At 51.7% G+C, this 17936-nt stretch overlaps 1 protein-coding gene and 1 pseudogene across 2 annotated transcripts in view; both read right to left on the bottom strand.

The window, feature by feature from the left end:
* The window catches only part of Fam207a (family with sequence similarity 207 member A), a 31561-nt gene extending 18679 nt beyond the window's left edge, over positions 1-12882 (bottom strand). The window contains exons 1-2 of one of the 2 annotated variants that reach the window (XM_028874318.2): positions 12654-12882; positions 9442-9550 (exon numbers count right to left, since the gene is read on the bottom strand). In XM_028874318.2, the coding sequence (XP_028730151.1) occupies positions 9442-9550; positions 12654-12791 (247 nt within the window). In that variant the 5' untranslated portion in view covers positions 12792-12882. The remainder of the gene's footprint in view (positions 1-9441; positions 9551-12653) is intronic. The other variant, XM_028874317.2, reaches the window with a different exon arrangement.
* A 919-nt stretch (positions 12883-13801) lies between these two features.
* LOC114696459 lies at positions 13802-14220 on the bottom strand (annotated as a pseudogene).
* Between the last annotated feature and the right edge of the window lie 3716 nt (positions 14221-17936).

The following is a 17936-nucleotide window of genomic DNA, read 5'->3' as shown; positions in this document are numbered from 1 at the left end:
GAACAAGTGAAGGAAACACGCTCTCCTGCCATCTTAAGCATGTGGATGTTCCCGGACAGTACAATAGAGAACCTGCCATGTTTAAGGATAAACAGGAGGCAAGTCCTGTCTCGAGAAGCTGGAGATCCTGTTAAGCTATTCCAGCCTTTGTTAGGGGGATCAGGCACAAAGCCTCAGCGGCTGGTGACTCAGTTCCTTCCCAGTTACAGCCAGACTGCTGGAGTCTTGTGTCTGTCCGTGCTTCCAGCCTGGAGCTGAGCTGCCCTCCTGCTCTCCACCCCTAATTACTCATCTTCCACCAGAAGAAAGGGCTGGGATCGCATACCTTGGTCTGAGACGGGGGCTGTGGAGGGGGACGGGGTAGGAGGGCCCAGGGCTCCGCAACTGCTCCTCCTGTTGGTTGGATGGAGCATCCGATGCACTACACTGACTTCAGTGTGCCCTAGCACCACACCCAGGCAGCTGTCAATGTAGGTGCCAAACCACAAGGAAGGTGACAAGGCCTAAATGTGGGATTGTCAGGCTAGGGTAGGGCTTGGGGGATATCTGGGGGTGCGGGGAAGCTTGGAAGAAAAATGGGCCTCGTCCAGTCAAGACAGCACCAAGGGAGAGGGACAATGTGCCCAATGGTAAGACATACCAAGGGGCAGGAAGTAATTCTCTCTAGATGATTCTTTTGACTTTCTGTAATTCTGCAGTTACTCCAAAGTAAAAATAACACCCAAGGTCAGTGGCGGCTGGCCCCAGCACTAACATGCCTAGCACCACACAGAATGAAGGATGTTGGAGCAGGCTACCGAGAATGCTAGCTAGAATGTGACCCTCTTAGCCCTCCATGGCTCCAGAGAAACAGAAGCAGCGAACAGGCTGTTCTTGCAGATGCAAAGGGTTTGGAATGCTGAGGTCATGCAGAAGCTGAAGCCCTGACACTGGAGTCCCGCGGCACTTGGCACTGTCGTTCGCCCTTGCTTCATCGGACTCTGCACAGCCTAACGGTTACTCCCTGTGGGCACAAAGACAGGCCCAGAGTCAGGCAGCAACCAGACACATATGGGCAGCCTCCATGATGAGGACATGGGGATGTGTGGGATGTTAGGTGACCATGCTGGTTAGAGTAAAACAGAATGAGCTGTGGCTGCTGCCTCAAGGATGAGCAAAAATGTCTAAAGTGAAACCTGCAACACAGTTGAGACCTAAACCCATCACCACTGGCCAGGCTGAAAGCAGGAGGACCGGACAGGCAGGAAGGGCCAGTAATGTCAGCTCCATACCAGTATCTTCAGAGCTGAGAGTATCTCCAGTATCTGAGAGACGGAGGTGTCGCCACCTGGTGCTCCTGGGCTGCTCAGTACCCACAGCACCCAGGGAGAGGGGCAAGCACTCCGCACTGGTCAGCTTTTTATTACTGCGCCCAAAGAGCTGAGATAAGCGCACTGGAGAGGCTGAGGCAAGACTGCCGTGAGTTCAAGGTCAGTGTGGACTAGAGTGAGGCTTTAACATTTTGTTTGTTTAAAAAGGAAGTGGCTGGCCAGACAGTGGTGGTGCACGCCTTTAATCCCAGCACTCGGGAGGCAGAGGCAGGTGGATCTCTATGAGTTCGAGGCCAACCTGGACTACAGAGTGAGTTCCAGGAAAGGCGCAAAGCTACACAGAGAAACCCTGTCTCGAAAAACCAAAAAAAAAAAAAACAAAAACAAAAACAAAAAAAACTAACAAAAAGGAAGTGGCTGGATAGCTCAGGCAGTAAACATGCTTGCTCTGCAAGCCTGACCAAGCTGACGATCTGAGTTCAAACCCTGGATCCCACAGTAGACAGCAACAGTCAACTCCCTCAAATTGTCATATGGCCTCTAAACACTGGAGGTGGCTCATGTGCTTGTACATGTGCGCATACGCATAGACACATACACACACACAGACACACACACACACAGACACACACACTGTACACACATAATAATAATAATAAATTAAATTTTAAGAAGGAGGAAGGGCTGGGTGTGGTGGCTATTTGCAAAGGATCATCTAAATGAGGCTAACTGAGACGGGAAGAACTACCCTAAATACAGGCACTACCGTCCCGTGGGCTGGAGGCCTAGACTGCAGGAAGGAGAAAGGGGTAAACAAGGTATCCATGGCCCTCTGCTTCCTGGCTGTGGAGAAGCAGTGGCTTAAGGAGGCCTCTGGGCAGCAATGGGCCACGAAAACCCTACCAAGTCACTGAGGTTGTCAAGGCCCTGAAAAGATGCCATCTCCGTGTGGAGTTTGGGAAATACACAGGGCAAGTGAATCCACAGGGAGGCAGCCAGATCACGGGCAGAGCCCGGTAATGGGACAGGAGCTGCTGACCGCAGGGTGACATCTGCACACAGCACACAGCAGCCTTTGTACTTCTGGTCCACCCGGAAGGTTTATCTCAAAACCTACAGCTGCCCTCTAGCCTAGCTGCTGATGGGAGACGTGAGTGAGGAGCAGAGAGCCTCAGCAGGGCACCGGCAGTCAAGCTGAGCAAACAGCAGAACTACGCTGAGGACCCGAAACAGCCCCAGCCACTTGGTCCACAGGACTGGGCTCAGAAACAGCACCCCACATGCACAGGACCAGGTTCAGCAGGTCACCTCAAGGCAGGACCAGGTGTCTCTCTCGCCGTTTCTTGGTTATGACTTACTTTTCATACAACTCCAGGTAGAGGCTGAGCCCTGAGGGTCGAGTCTCTGCCACAGGGCAGCAACAGTCCACAAGGCTGGCTCCACACTTAGAGAGCCAGGCCTCCAGCAGGACAGGGTGGAGGGGCCATGTCCAACTATCCTCCCTTGTCTCTCAAGACTAAGCATGCCAACACCCCCAAGAGCCCTACACAACAGATCCTGACTCCTGGGGCTTAGGGTTACAGGCCCCTCAAGAGCCCTGGGCTTCAACGTCATCACAAATGGGAAATCCCTACTGGGTAGAGGTGAGCACTCAACATGGTCCACCATAGAGCACAGGAAATACACAGGCAGTGAGGTTATCATCTGGTGAACCTACACCCATCTTCTACTACATGTTCTGCTACTGTGTGCCTAAACTGGTTATAAGGCCTCAAACCCAACAGGCACCTTCAGTCTGATCAAAGTGTGGCCTGTCACGCTATTCGGAACAAGTTCCAGTCACTGTCAGAGGCGCAGCCATGCTTTGTTACCAACTTAGGCCAGCTTCTATGCTCAGGCTCTGAAAAGATAATCTGATAGGTCCTGGCACCATAAAAACCAAAGCTGCAGGAGGGAAGTGGTAATGGGTAGCCCAGAACCTAGCCCTAGTTGGCTCCCTGCTGGCTCACACAAACATCTGCGCATCACACTCCACAACTAGGTAACAGAGGACTCAAGAAACGTCATTGGAAGGGACACACAGAAAACAGTCACTGGGCCGTATCTGCCAGTCCTGATTCGGCAGCTCAACAAGATGCGTGCACCAGTATGTCAGCCTAGCAGCCCACAGGGAGTACTTTCAGAAGCAAGTGCCTGCCCCTCCTGCTCTCCCCCAGCCGGCAGCCAGCACACTCACACAACACTGCAGGCAAGGTCAGCTCATGCTGAGGCAAGGTCAGCTCATGCTGTGACTTGCTGTAGAGCTCGCTTGTTCCCATAACTCACTGGTATGTGCTCATGCTAAGCCTGGGGGCTGAGCAGAAACAGTGAGGAGTGTGTCCTATGGGCTCTGCCATAGCCCTGACTTCACAGCCCTCTATTAAACAAACTCCTAAAGGAACTCTCATCCTCTTAGGGTTCTGTATACACAGAACTGGCGGCCAGCGGGTCCACGACTCCAGGACCTAAGAAGGAAATGAAGCTTTGCTGCCCTCTGCTGACCAGAATGTGAGTACACAAAGGACTGGTACCCACGGAAGGGGACCCAGCCAAGTCACATTCACTCACCTGCTCATTCGGCTCAACCTACGGGAGGTTGAGGGTCTAAAAAGGTACAGCCACCTGCGCCCTGGAACCTGTCATGATGCCTGAGAAGACCATGTGTGTGCATGCGTGACCATGTGGGTCTCCTGTACCACAGCTGCAGGCACTTCACACAGCCTAGGGCTCCTAATGACCTGTGTCCCCCACAGCTCCTGGTGGCCTTTGCACTCAGCCGCATGCTGACCAAGGGCCACTGACGGTACTGTTCACACACTCCTCCCATCCTTCCTTCTAGGAGTCCCAGCCCCACCCTGGCTCCCCTCTGCAGGACCTGCCTCATTCTGCCCACCCACCTCCTGGAGCTAGAGTCCGGAAGACAGTCTGGAAATGGATTGAGCTTATTTTCTGTAATCTCGTGCAGGGACAGAGAACTGGAAATAAAATTCAAAAATATGCCTGTGGACTGTCTCCTCTGTACAGCACAACAGCCTTTTTTAGCTTCATGCCCAAGGTCAATAAAGGCAGATGCCAGACAGCATACCATGACCATCTGCTAGGCAGTGCCATGCTGCCCAGGCTCACTGCAGCAGCTCAAGCTGACTACGGACCAGGTAACGCCTGTGCAGGATGGGGCAGGAGGAAAGGTGCTCACTAGTGTCTGCCATAACTCCTCCAACCCCTGCCGAAAGAGCAGGCAGGGGAGTCATAAACTACCTCACATGGGGGTTCAGGACCCCACAGGGAAGACCCTCCAGCCCGCAGGACAAAGCTGGGTTTATTGGCTGGGGTTAGGGGAAGATCTCTGGACCAGCCTCTCCCCTCCTCCCAGGGCAGGAGGTGAAGATACGTAAGTTAGGAGCCCCACAGCACGGCTGCAGAGTCCAGCACCTCCGAGGAGGTAGAGACCCTGCCTGTCACAGGAGTGACAGGGGAGCAGGAAGGGAGCTGGCTCATAAGGTACCAGTAGAGACATTAACAAAGCATGCACAGAGACGAAGGCGCTACCACCTCCTGGGGCTACACGCCTGGATGTGGTAGGACAGCCTGGATGCGGTGAGACAGCCTGCGTGTGCACACGGGGACCACGACAACTGTCTATCCTCCTCAGGTCCACACCAGCCTGCGTGTGCACACGGGGACCACAGCAACTGTCTATCCTCCTCAGGTCCTCACCAGCCTGTGTGTGCACACGGGGACCACAGCAACTGTCTATCCTCCTCAGGTCCACACCGGCCGTATCCACCTCAGCCCCTGGACCTGAAGTGTGGAATTTTGTTTTTTATTTTTCTTTATTAAGAAATTTCCTACTCACTCTACATACCACCCACAGATCCCACCTCCTCCCTCCTCCCACCCCTCAGGCCTCCCTCCCAAGCCACCCCGCATCCCCACATCCCCCAAATCAAGGTCTCCCATGGGGAGTCAGCAGAGCCCGGCACACTTAGCCTAGGCAGGTCCAAGCCCCTTCCCACTGCACCAAGGCTGTGCAAGGTGTCACACCATAGGCACCGGATTCCCAGAAGCCTGCCCATGCACCAGGGACGGATCCCGATCCTCCTGCCTGGGTGCCCTGCAAACAGTTCAAGCCAAACAACCGTCTTCCATATCCAGAGGGCCTAGTCCAGTCCCATGGGGCTTCACAGCCACTAGTCTATATAGTTCATGGGCTTCCACTAGTGTGGCTGGTCGTCTCTGCATGTCTTCCCATCATGATCTCGACGTCCCCCGCCTGCAGAATCTCTTCTCTCTCTCATCGATTGGGTTCCCGGAGCTCAGCCTGGTGCCTGGCCGTGGATCTCTGCATCTGCGTCCATCAGTCACTGGACAAAGGCTCTATGATGACAGTTAGGTTATTCGCTAGACCAGTCACCAGGGTAGACCAGTCCAGTGGAATCATTTCTGACATGGTCCTGGGCAAGGATGAGGCATGGGGCAGGAGGTGTTGCCATGACACAGGCAGAAAAGCACCCACAGGCATTGCTTGTACCTCTGAAACCAACAGGTCACAGAGCAGACTGTGGGGGCAGACGAGGTCCGGAGCAAAGCGCATTGTGGACAGAGGCACAGCCATGTCAAGGACCCCAAGGCCTCAGACCTACGGAAACGGCGAAGCCTTCCTCTGGTCCAAGCACAGTGTTTACCACTGGCCAGTGTGCAAACACTACCAACTACAGCTTCCTCCTCCCAGATGACTGCAATTGAGACTGCGCCCCTACAGAGACTCCTGTGGTAGCTAGTTTGGTGCTTGACACAAGCCAGAGCCATCAAGAAGAGGGAGCCTCCGTTGAGAAAACGCCTCCATAAGATCAGGCTGTAGGCAAGCCTGGAGAGCATTTTCTTAATTAACGATTGACAGAGAACAGCCCAGCCCGTTGTGGGTGGTACCATCCCTGGGGCTGGTGGTCTTGGGTTCTATAAGAGAGCAGGCTGACAAATGAATGGAAACACATGAACTATGAACCAAAGGCTGAGGGACCCCCAGCTGGATCAGGCCCTCTGAATAGGTGTGACAGTTGATTGGCTTGATCAGTTTGGGAGGCAACTAGGCAGTGGGACCGAGTCCTGTGCTCATTGCTTGAGTTGGCTGTTTGAAACCTGGAGCTTATGCAGGGACACTTGGCTCAGTCTGGGAGGAAGGGACTGGACCTGCCTGGACTGAGTCTACCAGGTTGATCGCAGTCCTCGGGGGAGGATTTGCCCTGGAGGAGGTGGGAATGGGGGGTGGGCTAGGGGTAAGGGGAGGGCGTGGGAGGGGGGAGAATAGGGGAACCCGTGGCTGATATGTAGAACTGAATGGAATTGTAAAATAAAATAAAATAAATTAAAAAAAAGAGAGAGAGCAGGCTGAGCAAGCCATGAGGATAAGCCAGTAAGCAGCAGTCCTCCATGGCCTCTGCATTAGCTCCTGCTTCCAGGATCCTGCCCTGTGTTGAGTTCCCCTGGTTTCCCTCAATGGACTGTGATTTGTAAGCCAAAGAAACCCTTTCCTCCCCAAGTTGTTTGGACATGGTGTTTCATCACAGCAATAGAAACCATAAGACATCCCTGAGTTCCCAGATGGCCTAGGCGCCCTCCATCAGAGCAAGCACAGCCCGCCCGAGGCCACCCTACCCCAGCTCCCCCGGATGTGTGTCTGTCCTTTCCTCACTCCTGCATTGCCCCAGTCACGTTTTCAGGACCAAGCCAGGCAGAACACTGCAGGAGACTGAGTCGCCATGGACTCAGTTCCCTCCATGACCCATGCCCACTTGGACACAAGTTAGGGCCCCCTCCACCTGCCTGGCTCAGCAGGAACAGAAGTGGCCAGCACCAAGAACAGAAAAGGTACCAGGCAACCAGAAGAATCACGGGAGAGGGGTCTGAGATGCAGACCTGGGACTCCGGGAGACTCAAGCTTCGAATGCCTCGGCCAGGTGGGAATGAGATAAAGGACTGGGGTTTGTTTTCCAAACACGAGTCCCTCCCGACACACGGGGCTGTCCCCAAAGGGTCTGCAGGCATTGCTGTGCCCAACAAGCTGCTGGTCTTTAGTGCCACAGGGCAGAGAAAGAGCCAAGTCTGCCCTGATTCCCAAGGACTCTAGTTAACTGGGGACAGATATGTAATTGGAGACACAGCCAGTCAGAGGGACCTCCAAGAAGGCAGGGCTGATTAAAGGACAGGTGACACACACAGACACAGGGAAACTGCAAAGGAGTGTCCCTGGAGGCGTCTCAGAGACCACCCTTGGTCTCCATGGACTAAGGCCAGTGTAGACTGGATGAGTTCTTCATTCTTCTTCTAGGACATCCTGTGCCCCAAACACATGCACAGAGGCAAGAATCATGAGCACAGAGAACCAAAGCTACTCTCTGGCCAAAGCTATACATGATCCAGGCTGAGGGGTCCTCCCATAACCCTAAAACCCATCTGTGCCTCACACTAAAACTCTAGACCCTATGACCCTCTCAAAGGGGCAGACATGGGAAATACGTACAATTAAGGAGGCCAATGGCCACTCTAGAAAGTGAGAACTCAGATGTGATTCATCCCTTATTTAAGGTTTTATTTTTTCTTTACACAAGGTTCTTCTGTGTATCCCTGGTTGTCCTGGAACTCGCTCTGTAGACCAGGCTGACTCAAACTCACAGAGATCCACCTGCCTCTGCCTCCTGAGCACTGGGTTAAAGGCGTGCACCACCACCTGGCGGGTATACAGATTTTTAAGACATCATTATCTGAAGGACTCAATCAGCTACAGTTTTCAAATCCTAATTCATTGTTAAGCTGACCCTTTTGAGAAAGCATTGCTCTCAAGTGGAGGCAGGTGAGAGGGTGCCGGGCGGCCCCAGGACCATCCCAACAACGAGGCTTGACGGAAACGTTAGCACGAGAAGGACAAGACAAGGTGGAGGGGTCACTGCCACTGCAAGGTGGCCACCAAGTCCTGCAGGGTCCAGCTGCCAGGAAGGGGCCCACGGCTCAGCTGAAGCCGAAGAACACCCCACTGTCCCGAAGAAGGACGTACCATCTCCTCTGGAGTTGTCTAGCTGGTCACCTTGCTGGGCCCACCTCGGGAATAAGGAGCAAGGAACCAGTGTTTGCTGAATGCCTGGACCTTTCTGGACACAGTGACCTCAGTCTCTATGAGGTGGGTCTGTCACCATTTTATATACCAGGACTGACAGTTAAGAATGTGAAATGTCTCCTCTTCCTGTGAGCGGCATAAAGTGACCCGTGAAGATAGTTCACTACTCTCTTGACCCAGAAAACCCTACAAAAATCACACAAATCAAAAGGTTCAAATCTTTGTGCTCACTTTAAGAACACCCATGAAACTGCCTAGGCCATCAAGGGTATGCATATCCAAAAGCCACCAAGTGTCGAGAGATGTCACTTTAAAGAAGCGGTGTGTGTTCTGGCGGTATAATGGAGTTGGTAGGTGTGTCCAGGCCAAACAGTGGGGCTGGACACGGGTTCCAAGACAGCCAGGTCTATGCAGAGAAACCCTATCTTGAGAAAAAAAAAAAAGAATGCCTTTGGTCACAATACTTGTCAGCAATAACAATTAGGGCTGACCACCTGGCAGTCACAAAGCCCACCTGGTTTCTGCCTCCCTGTCAATATATAGGCATAGCATCAATTTGGTAGGTAAGTTTCTCTACTGCAAGAGTGTTTAGGGATGCATGCTGAAGAATTTATGAATGAAATGCCAAGCAGTCTGGTACTCACTTCAAAAGCACTCAGTGAATGAGAACCAAGGGCAGGCATTTGGCACATGGGAACTTCTTTCTACTTTGGTATATTTTAAATTCTTTTCCATAAAAGTAACATCTCTCTTTGTTTTGTTTTGAGACTGGGTTTTTCTACAAAGCCCTGTCTGTCCTGGAACTCAGTATGTAGACCACGTTGGCTTCGAATGCACAGAGATCTGCCTGCCTCTGCCTCTCAAATGCTGGGATTAACAGTATTCGACACCACATCTGGCCTAACATCTTTTTAAAAGCACAGGCCAGCTCACAGGCAACAGTCAGGCTGTCCTCTCACCTCTCCGAAGGCAGGAACTCACCTCTCTTTAGGGACACCACACTCTTCTGGTCCAGCTCCAGCCTCTGCACCAAGGCACTAGGGTCTATCTTTGTCCTGGCAAAGATGTCATTGTGAACCAACGTCCAGTCCTGCAGTCCCAACAAGAGAAGAGAGAGGACAACATCAAGTTGACCTTTAGTTTCAGAGTCACATAGTGATAAGATACCAAGACAAAAATCTCTACTTCTCAGCCAGGGAGGCCCTGGGAAAGTAGCTGTGTCCCTGTTCCCAGATCAGGCCTGTACCTAGGATGCTCCTTCCTGCCCCATCAGACTTGGAGCAATGGAGCAGCTGGGTCTCCTAGAAAGTAGAGCAGAGCTCCGCTAGCTCAGGGACTGAGCATGGCCTCCATGCAAACCCATGTAGATCCAGGAGCAGCTCTGTGGAAGGGCATCGCTGCAACTGTATGCACAAGCCCTCCCAGGAGTGAGCAGAGGGAAGCTTCTAAGTCCTCCGCCACCTCTGAGGGTCAAAACAGGAATACCTTCCACTAGTGAGGCAAAGATCTGACCGGCCAAGGGGCTTAGAACAATCTCTGTCAACACATGGTTTAACCTTGAGCCAAGTTACCAAATTAAAAGAAACATGGAGAAACTAAGACCTCAGAGGCTGCACAGCAACAGGAGGATGTAAAGAGAGATGAGAAGAATTCTCAAATAGTTTAGCCACACTCAAATAAAAGTTGGGCACAGTAAGCTACAGCCTGGGCACAGAGAGCGACAAGCCTGCCTGAGCTATAGTGAAACCTTGTCTCAAAAACAAAACAACATAAAACAATGAAATAAAATAAAATAGAAAACCCAAAGCAACAACTGAGCAATTATGGTGATATTTTATTTGTGCTCTAATAAATAAAGCTTGCCTGGAGATCAGAGGAAAAAGCCAGCCGCTACATAAACATAGAGGTCAGGCAGTGGTAGCACACTCCTTTAATCCTAGCACTCGGGAGGCAGAGATTCATCCAGATCTCTGTGAGTTCAAGGCCACACTGGGAACAGGGCTAGATGTGATGGCACACACCTTTAATCCCAGCACTAGTTAACCATAGAGGCCTGGAGGTCTGTACAGACAGACAGGAAGTGATAGAGCTGGAAGGAAAGAGGAAGTGATGTAGCTGGACAGAGAGAGGAAGTAAGATGGCAGGGCACAGAAGGGTATAAAGGCATGAGTATACAGGAAGTAGCTCTCTCTTAGGCTGAGGATTTCCTAGCAGTAAGAACTTGTGGCTTGACTTGTTCTATTCCTCTAATCTCTCAGTTTCCACCCCAATATCTGGCTCCAGGCTTTTTTTTTTTTTTTAATTAATAAAACTGTTTAGCAATTCGTGTTACAGAGCAATGGCAGACACGGTCATCAGTAGAACAATTACCTAGGTTGAACTTCTAGAACAGAAAAACAACGCGCTAACTTAAAAAATAAACAAGACATCCAATCAAACAGTATCAATGATTGCTACAATACTAACCTGTTTCTTACAAAAAAAATTAAAATAAACTCTGGAAGAAGAAAGGTTAATACAAAAAATTCAACAGTACTTCTGTACACTAGTGATGAATACTCTGCCCCCAATTCAACAGTACTTCTGTACACTAGTGAATACTCTATCCCCCAATTCAACAATGCTTCTGTACAGTAGTGATGAATACTCTGCCCCCCAAATTCAGGCAAAATATCCATTTGCAACAGCGTTAAAAATAATAAAATATTGCCAGCCGGTGGTGACAAATGCCTTTAATCCCAGAACTTGGGAGGCAGAGGCAGGCTGATCTCTGTGAGTTTGAGGCCAGCCTGGTCTACAGAGTGAGTTCCAGGACAGCCAGGACTGTTACACAGAGAAACCCTGTCTTGAAAATAAATAAAAAGATAGATAAATAAATAAATAAGTATAAATTAATTAAATAATAAAATACTAAGCCAGATATGGTAGCATATGCTTATAATGCCAGCACTTAGGAGAAGGAGGAGGAGGTGAAGGAGAGGGAGAGGGAGAAGAAAGAAAGAAAGAAAGAAAGAGAGAGAGAGAGGGAGGGAGGGAGGGAGGGAGGGAGGGAGGGAGGAAGTCAGTCAGTCAGTCAGTCAGTCAGATCGAGCTGGGCATGGTGGTGCATATCTTTAACCCCAGCATTGGGTTAGGGGGCAGAGGCAGACTGATTCTCTTGTGAGTTCAAGGCCAGCCTGGTCTACATAATGAGTTCCAGGGCAGCCAGAACTACAGAGAGACCCTGTCAGGAAAAAAAAAAAAGGAGTGGGGGGGGAGAAAAAGAAATCTCAGTTGGGGGCTAGAGAAAAGGATGGCTCAGTGATTACGAGCACTTGCTGTACTTACAGAGGACCTATGTTTGGTTCCCAGCACACCCACGGTGGAACACTCTAATTCCAGGGGATCCACACACGCCCTCTCCAGCTTCTAACAGCACCAGACACACATGTGCTATATGCACACATGCACTCAAAACACATGCATAAAATAAAAGATTAAAAAAAAAAAAAAAACCTCATCTGTCACAATCACAAATGAGATTGTGTCAGCTTTACAGGTGTGTGACACACGGCACACAGTAAATGCTTGACACACATGCTTTAGCATTACTGATTCGAAGTCACCGGCCCAGTGCTCCAAAAATGTCCCCCCTGCTCCTCCTATGCAAACCAGAAAACATTGCCGAGGCAGCTGAAGGAGGAGCCCGGGGCAAAGAACGTGTGGCTATATTGCGCAACGCTGACGAACTCTGACCAGGCCATGCTGAGTGAAAGAACCCAAGAGAGGAGATCCCCCTCCGGTCACACCGACAGTCCACTGCAGAGGTCCTGGCTGCAAGCATGGGTGGATGAGGCCATGGATGACTGTAGGGAGAACAGCGCTTCTTTTCAGGTCACCTAACTTCAGGAACCTCCTCTCTTTGACTCAAAGACAGGTGCGATTTTAAAGAGCTAGCTAGCATCCCGCGGCATTTCCAGAACGTGGTGGGATACTCTCCTCCAGCAGATGGGAGAGCTTCTGGAGCCCCACACTTCAACCAGGAGGGCACACGATGAGCGGCCAGAACCCACACAGTGGAGGCGGCATCCCGGCCGTGTGGAAGCCCGGCCCTGCTCTGCGGAGACCCCAGCCACGCAGGGCCCCTGCTCTACGGAGACCCCAAGTCTGAGAAGTTGATCCGGCCCGGGCCCGACCCGCGCTCCGCACCTCACCTTAGCCCCCGCTCCGCCCGCCGAGGCCTTTGGGGGAGCCGGCTCCAGGACGCGGGGCACAGGACGGGGTGCAGCCTCCCCGTCGGGCCTCACGGCCGCCTGGTGCACACGTGCCCGCAGTGTCCTCACTTTCCCCATCTTCAGTGGAGGTTTCCACCGGGTATCAGCGCCGCGGAAACGCCTAGCACTAGCGGGAACGCCTCCCGGAAGTGCTCGCTGCGGGGGCGGAGCTAGACGCCTGGGCGGCGCAGATCTGCGTTCGTTTGGCTGATTCCCGGAAGTGCCTCCCGTCCTAGGTGGGCGGTGGCGGTGCTTACGTCCGAGTGCTGCAGCTCGCGCGTCGGAAGTGCGCCAACGTGGCTGCTATAGGACCCTTGGTCTTGCAAAAAGCCAGGGAAATAAAAGCGACAGAAGTCTCGGGTGCATATTACGAGAAACGGCATGTTTCAATGGGGCGAGCCTGGGGCTGAGTAGGGAGACAGGTTCACGCCCGGGCCTTGGCCAAGTGGCCTGTATGACTTATGCGGGTTTCTATTTGTACAGTATTGCGTTTCGTCCTCGAAACGGGTCCTGGGAGTTGGGACTTTACTCGTCCACTTAAATGGGAGCCAAGCGGCAGATGACTTGGCGGCCTCTTCCTCCCTTCCCGCACAGTCGGCTCCGCCCCCAACATCCCCTGTGCACCCAGCCCAGTATCGCTTGGGGAAAGCAGGGCAAGAGTGAGAGCTGAGTCCCACTGTTCACCGTAATGACACCTGTAACAAAGCGGGCTACGCTTGGGGCCACACAGGAAAGCTGGACCCAGGCGCAGCCAGGGGAGTGGCTTTCGCCCTTTTCCTTTCTTCTACGGTAGAGGGCGTCCTGGGCTGTCTGTCCATCGGGCCCCAGGAGCCACCGTGGAGGATGAGCTGCTTAGGGCTCTTGTCCCAAGGAGTGCACGACACCACAAGGGGGCGCTAGTTAATTCTTTTTTTTTTTCTTTTAAATTGCTTTAATAATTTCAAATCATGAAAAAAGAGTTATTTCTAAAATGGATTAAACTGCCATGCTGATAGGAATGTTTAGAATTGAATGCAACAGTAAAACGATCTTTACGTAGAAACTGTTAAGTGGAAAGATCAAAAGTTTACAGAAAAAGTACTTCACTAAATACAAGCTTGTAAAAGAGTAGCCACTTTATGAGCTCAGAGAAAACCTTCAATTTTTAAGGTATGAGGCAAAAGTCATAGTGATTGTCAGGTTCCGGTGTCTGGAAACGCTCATAAGGCTTCATCTGTTGCTCCCTAGTCTTTTTCTTGCCTTCCATCACCTGCCCTACAAATTTCCCAACATCCTCTCCCCTTCATTGTGATCAACATGTCTATTTGCCCATCAAAAATTAGGCACAAGTCGCCTGACTCGTCCCCTTCTGACATTTTCCCCAGGCTTCTTGTTTTCATCTTCTTCCAGCTGGTGGGATTCTTCCTCACTTTGCTTGGAGGCCTTACTTTTTTTTTTTTTTCTCTTTTTCTTTTTCTTCATTCTGCACTGCGAGATCTTTTATGACTTGTTGCTCTTTGGACGCCATTTCTCCTGGGCCTATCCTCGCCTTCTCCCCCTCCAGGCGATGCTCACCACCAAGTGCGCTGAGAAGCCCTGCTCCTGGGACCTGCTCCGCTCCTGCTCTCTGCGCTGCCCGGGCCGCGCGCTCTGCGCCACCACGAACTGGTGCCTCAGCCAGGGATGGCGGGCCGGAGGAGGGAGTCGCTAGTTAATTCTCTGGACGCCTCTACTCCTTTTCCTGTCGCTTGAGAGAGCGCGTGTCCCGCTGGCCTGGCTCCTGCCAAACTGGGTTTCGGAGTCGAAAGGACTGAACCATTGTCTCTGGCTAGCCCGGCCCTCCAGGCCTGTACCAGGACCAAGCTCCAGGTTCACCCTACTATCTTTTAAGCCTGGAGGCTGGGTGTGGGTGTGACCCGCCGCCTGCAGGCACGTCCACTGGTACTGCTGCTGGGGGGACACTGTACCAGAGCACCTGGCCTGGGTCACACAGCTGCCTAGCCAGCGGTGATCAGCGGAGTAGCCCTGGGCCAGATCAGCCCCCAGTCCATCCCCAACCCCTCTGCCTGAATCCAAGTCACCTCTGCCCGGCTGGTCTCAGGGAGAAGGGCCCCCTTGAGCCTCCCAGGGAGGTAGCCAGGTTCGCGGGGTCTGCTTTTTGCCTCAGGTGACTTGGTCAAGGCCTGAGCTTCCCAAGCCTCAGTTTCCCTGTTTCTCCCATGAGGGAGTGGGATAGGTTAGGGTGCTAGAGAACTGAGGGTAAAGCAAGAGGGAGGACCTGCTGGCAGCTTGTCGCTGGAGCTCATAGATTCTCAGGGCTGGGCAGAAAAGAGGCCTGTGCCCAATAGGGTGTCCGCCCCGCAGGAAGAACACGCAAACACACCCAAGCCCAGGGCTAACACAGAAACACCCAGCACTTCTGAGGCCCAGGACCTTCTTGTGACTGTGCAGTGCGGAGTCCTGAGCCTGGCTCAGCTCCTGCGGGCTTGGCCCGCTGCTCTGGGCGATGGGGCAGGGAAGCGGTCCCTTCTCCTTCACACCATCCTGGGGAGGGAGGGCGTGCTGAGCACCAAGGACTAAGTCCCACCACGGACCTTGTTCAACCTGTAAAGGACACAGAGCTACTTCCCAGCGGTTCCCCTGAAGTGTGGCGATCAGAGAGCTGAGAAAGGGCGGGCTTCGGTGTCCTTGCGCCATGCTGTTACCTCCCACTGGTGGACTGATGCCACTGATTCTGTGGGCCCAGGCTAATTAGGGAGGGGCCTGGTGCCATGGCCATGGAGAGGACCTTTCCGGTAGGTGCTACTTCTGCCCTAGTGACCTTTAACTTCTGACTTTGTTGATGGCTGGGTTTATTACCTCCATAGCTGAGATGTTCCTGCAGTGAATATCCTTCCCTCACACTTGGCTCATGAGACTGAGGCAGCTGCCCCCCCCCGTCCCCCCCCCCGGCACGTCTACACTCCAGGGGAACAAGGGCTGGCAGCTGGACCAGGGTGTGTGTCCCTGCCCGTCCTGTGGGAAACCATGCAGTGGCACCCAGGGTGGTTCAGAGGAAGTGAAGCAGGGGAAAGACCCATGTCACAATTTCAATAAAGTGCTGAGTGCTGAGGACACAGGAGACCAGAGAGTGCCCCCAGCACAGAGCCCTGATGCCTTTGCCCTCAAGGGTCGATTTTAGGACTGGTCCCATCCTTTCAACCCTCTCTCTTCCCGTTGAGTCAGCCTGCTGAGTAGGTAAAGCTGGTTGACAGGGCTTGAGTACTTAGTAAAGTTGATTTATAATAACCCCCTTACTTACTATAAAATGAATACACAACTATCCTAATCAGATTGAAAGGTAAAGAGTCAGCTAAAAAGCTGACATTTCTTGGACCCTGTAACCCTGAACTACAATGTGGCAATCCTTCAAGCAACCCCGGCTGGCTCCTCCAGGGTCTGAGTGCCCACCCAGAGTCAACTATGGCCACCACTGCTGCTGTCTTTAGATCTTGACAACCAGTCAACACTGCCATTGCCCTTATTCTGTTTCTGAGTCCTAAACTGGCCCAGCCACCACTACCACCAGTTTGTTTACGTGTTTTGTTTTTTAAGACCGTCTCTCTATGTAGCCCTGGAGCACACTATGTGGACCAGGTGTTGGGAAAGGTGGGGGGAGGAAAAGAAGGGAGCTAGGCCTGGAAAGAGAGAAAGAAGGGGGTGGGGGGAACAGAGCAAGGAACAGAGAGAAAGGGTGGGGTCCACATCCGGCTTTTTTAAGGAGCAGATTGCATGACCACACCAGTGTCCTCTGATGATGTAAGACGCAAGACCCCAAGCTGCCCATGTGCAGGAGTGAGGGCAGAATCCTAACACCAGGCTGGCCTTGAACTCAGAGATCCACCTGTCTCTGCCTCCTGAATGCTGGTTTTAAAGGCATATACCACAACACCCAGCTCACTACTGTTCTTTATACCCTATTTCAGGGGGTGCTGTGGAATAATCCTCTTGTACACTGTAAAGATTTGTCACTCAGATTAGTTTACTGAAACACTGATTGGCCAGTAGCCAGGCAGAAAGTTAGGCGGGGCAATCAAACTGAGGACTGGGATGAAAAAGGATGGAGTCGAGGAAGACTTGAGTGAGTCTCCCAAGAAGCAAGATGCCAGGGGACCAGTAAAGCCATGGACCACATGGCAATACATAGATTAATAGAAATGCGTTAATTTAAATGTAAGAGTTAGTTAGTAATAAGCCTGAGCTAATGGCTGAGCATTTTGTAATTAATATAAGCTTTTATGTGTTTATTTGGGACCGGGTGGTCAGGACAGAAAAACCTCACCTCCAATTACAGGCGGGCCTGTTGGTCAGTCCCTCTCAGAGATAACCTCCTGCCTAACACTACCCAGAGGGATGAAGGAAAACACATGAAAGTAGGGGTGGAATTGGGTTGGACCTTTCAGTGATGGAAGGTGTGGGTGGGCGGGGGATGGGTTCAGGGGTAATACCTGTGTATTCAAAGACATGGGAAGTGACGCGATTTAACAGAAGCCCAGAGTGGGGTGTGGTGAGAGTATGGGCTATATTCCATAGGCCTTCCTGGTGTCCAGAGCAGGGATGACGTGAGAAACAGACTCTCTATGGTGTTCATTGCTCTGCCTCTCTAGCTGCCCCTCCTTTGGGGGCAGTGAGAGGAGAGGAGGTGCTTCCCTGATGGAGGCCTCTAGACTCCAGGTTTTCCTCCACATTGCCCTCTTGCCCTTTTCTCTCGGAAAAGGCCAAGTTCTGGTCACTCCACATATCCGGACATGAGGGTAGAATAATTTGATTCCTTCCATCACAGTTAAAGAGGCTCACACAGATTCAGAAAAATTAGGAAGAAATGTCTGTATAAGTTCAAATGAAACCTAACGAACTACCCAGGGGGCTAGTGACGATTAGAAGGGAATCTACTAGACCAACATAATTTCTCCCTACATCCTAAAACTTATCCTTATACCCACAAGTAAGTGTAGCTCTCACCTTCATCAAAGAATGTTCATATATATGTGTGTGTGTATATACATATGTATGCATCCGTGCATATATATATAACAATAATAAAGAAAAAGAGGCTCTCAGTTTGAGAGGAAATGGGGCATGACATGGCAGGGATTGGAGGAAGGAAAGGATGTAAATTATATTTTAATTTAAAATACATTGCACAAAAAAAATTTCAAAAGCTCAGATGAAGACTTTCCACTCCACAAACAAAAACCAAAGGTA

The sequence above is a fragment of the Peromyscus leucopus genome, chromosome 16_21 (assembly GCF_004664715.2).
Source record: "Peromyscus leucopus breed LL Stock chromosome 16_21, UCI_PerLeu_2.1, whole genome shotgun sequence".
Lineage (NCBI taxonomy): Eukaryota > Metazoa > Chordata > Mammalia > Rodentia > Cricetidae > Peromyscus > Peromyscus leucopus.
Note: the sequence above shows the minus strand (reverse complement) of the source record. Positions and strands in the feature narration are given on the sequence as shown.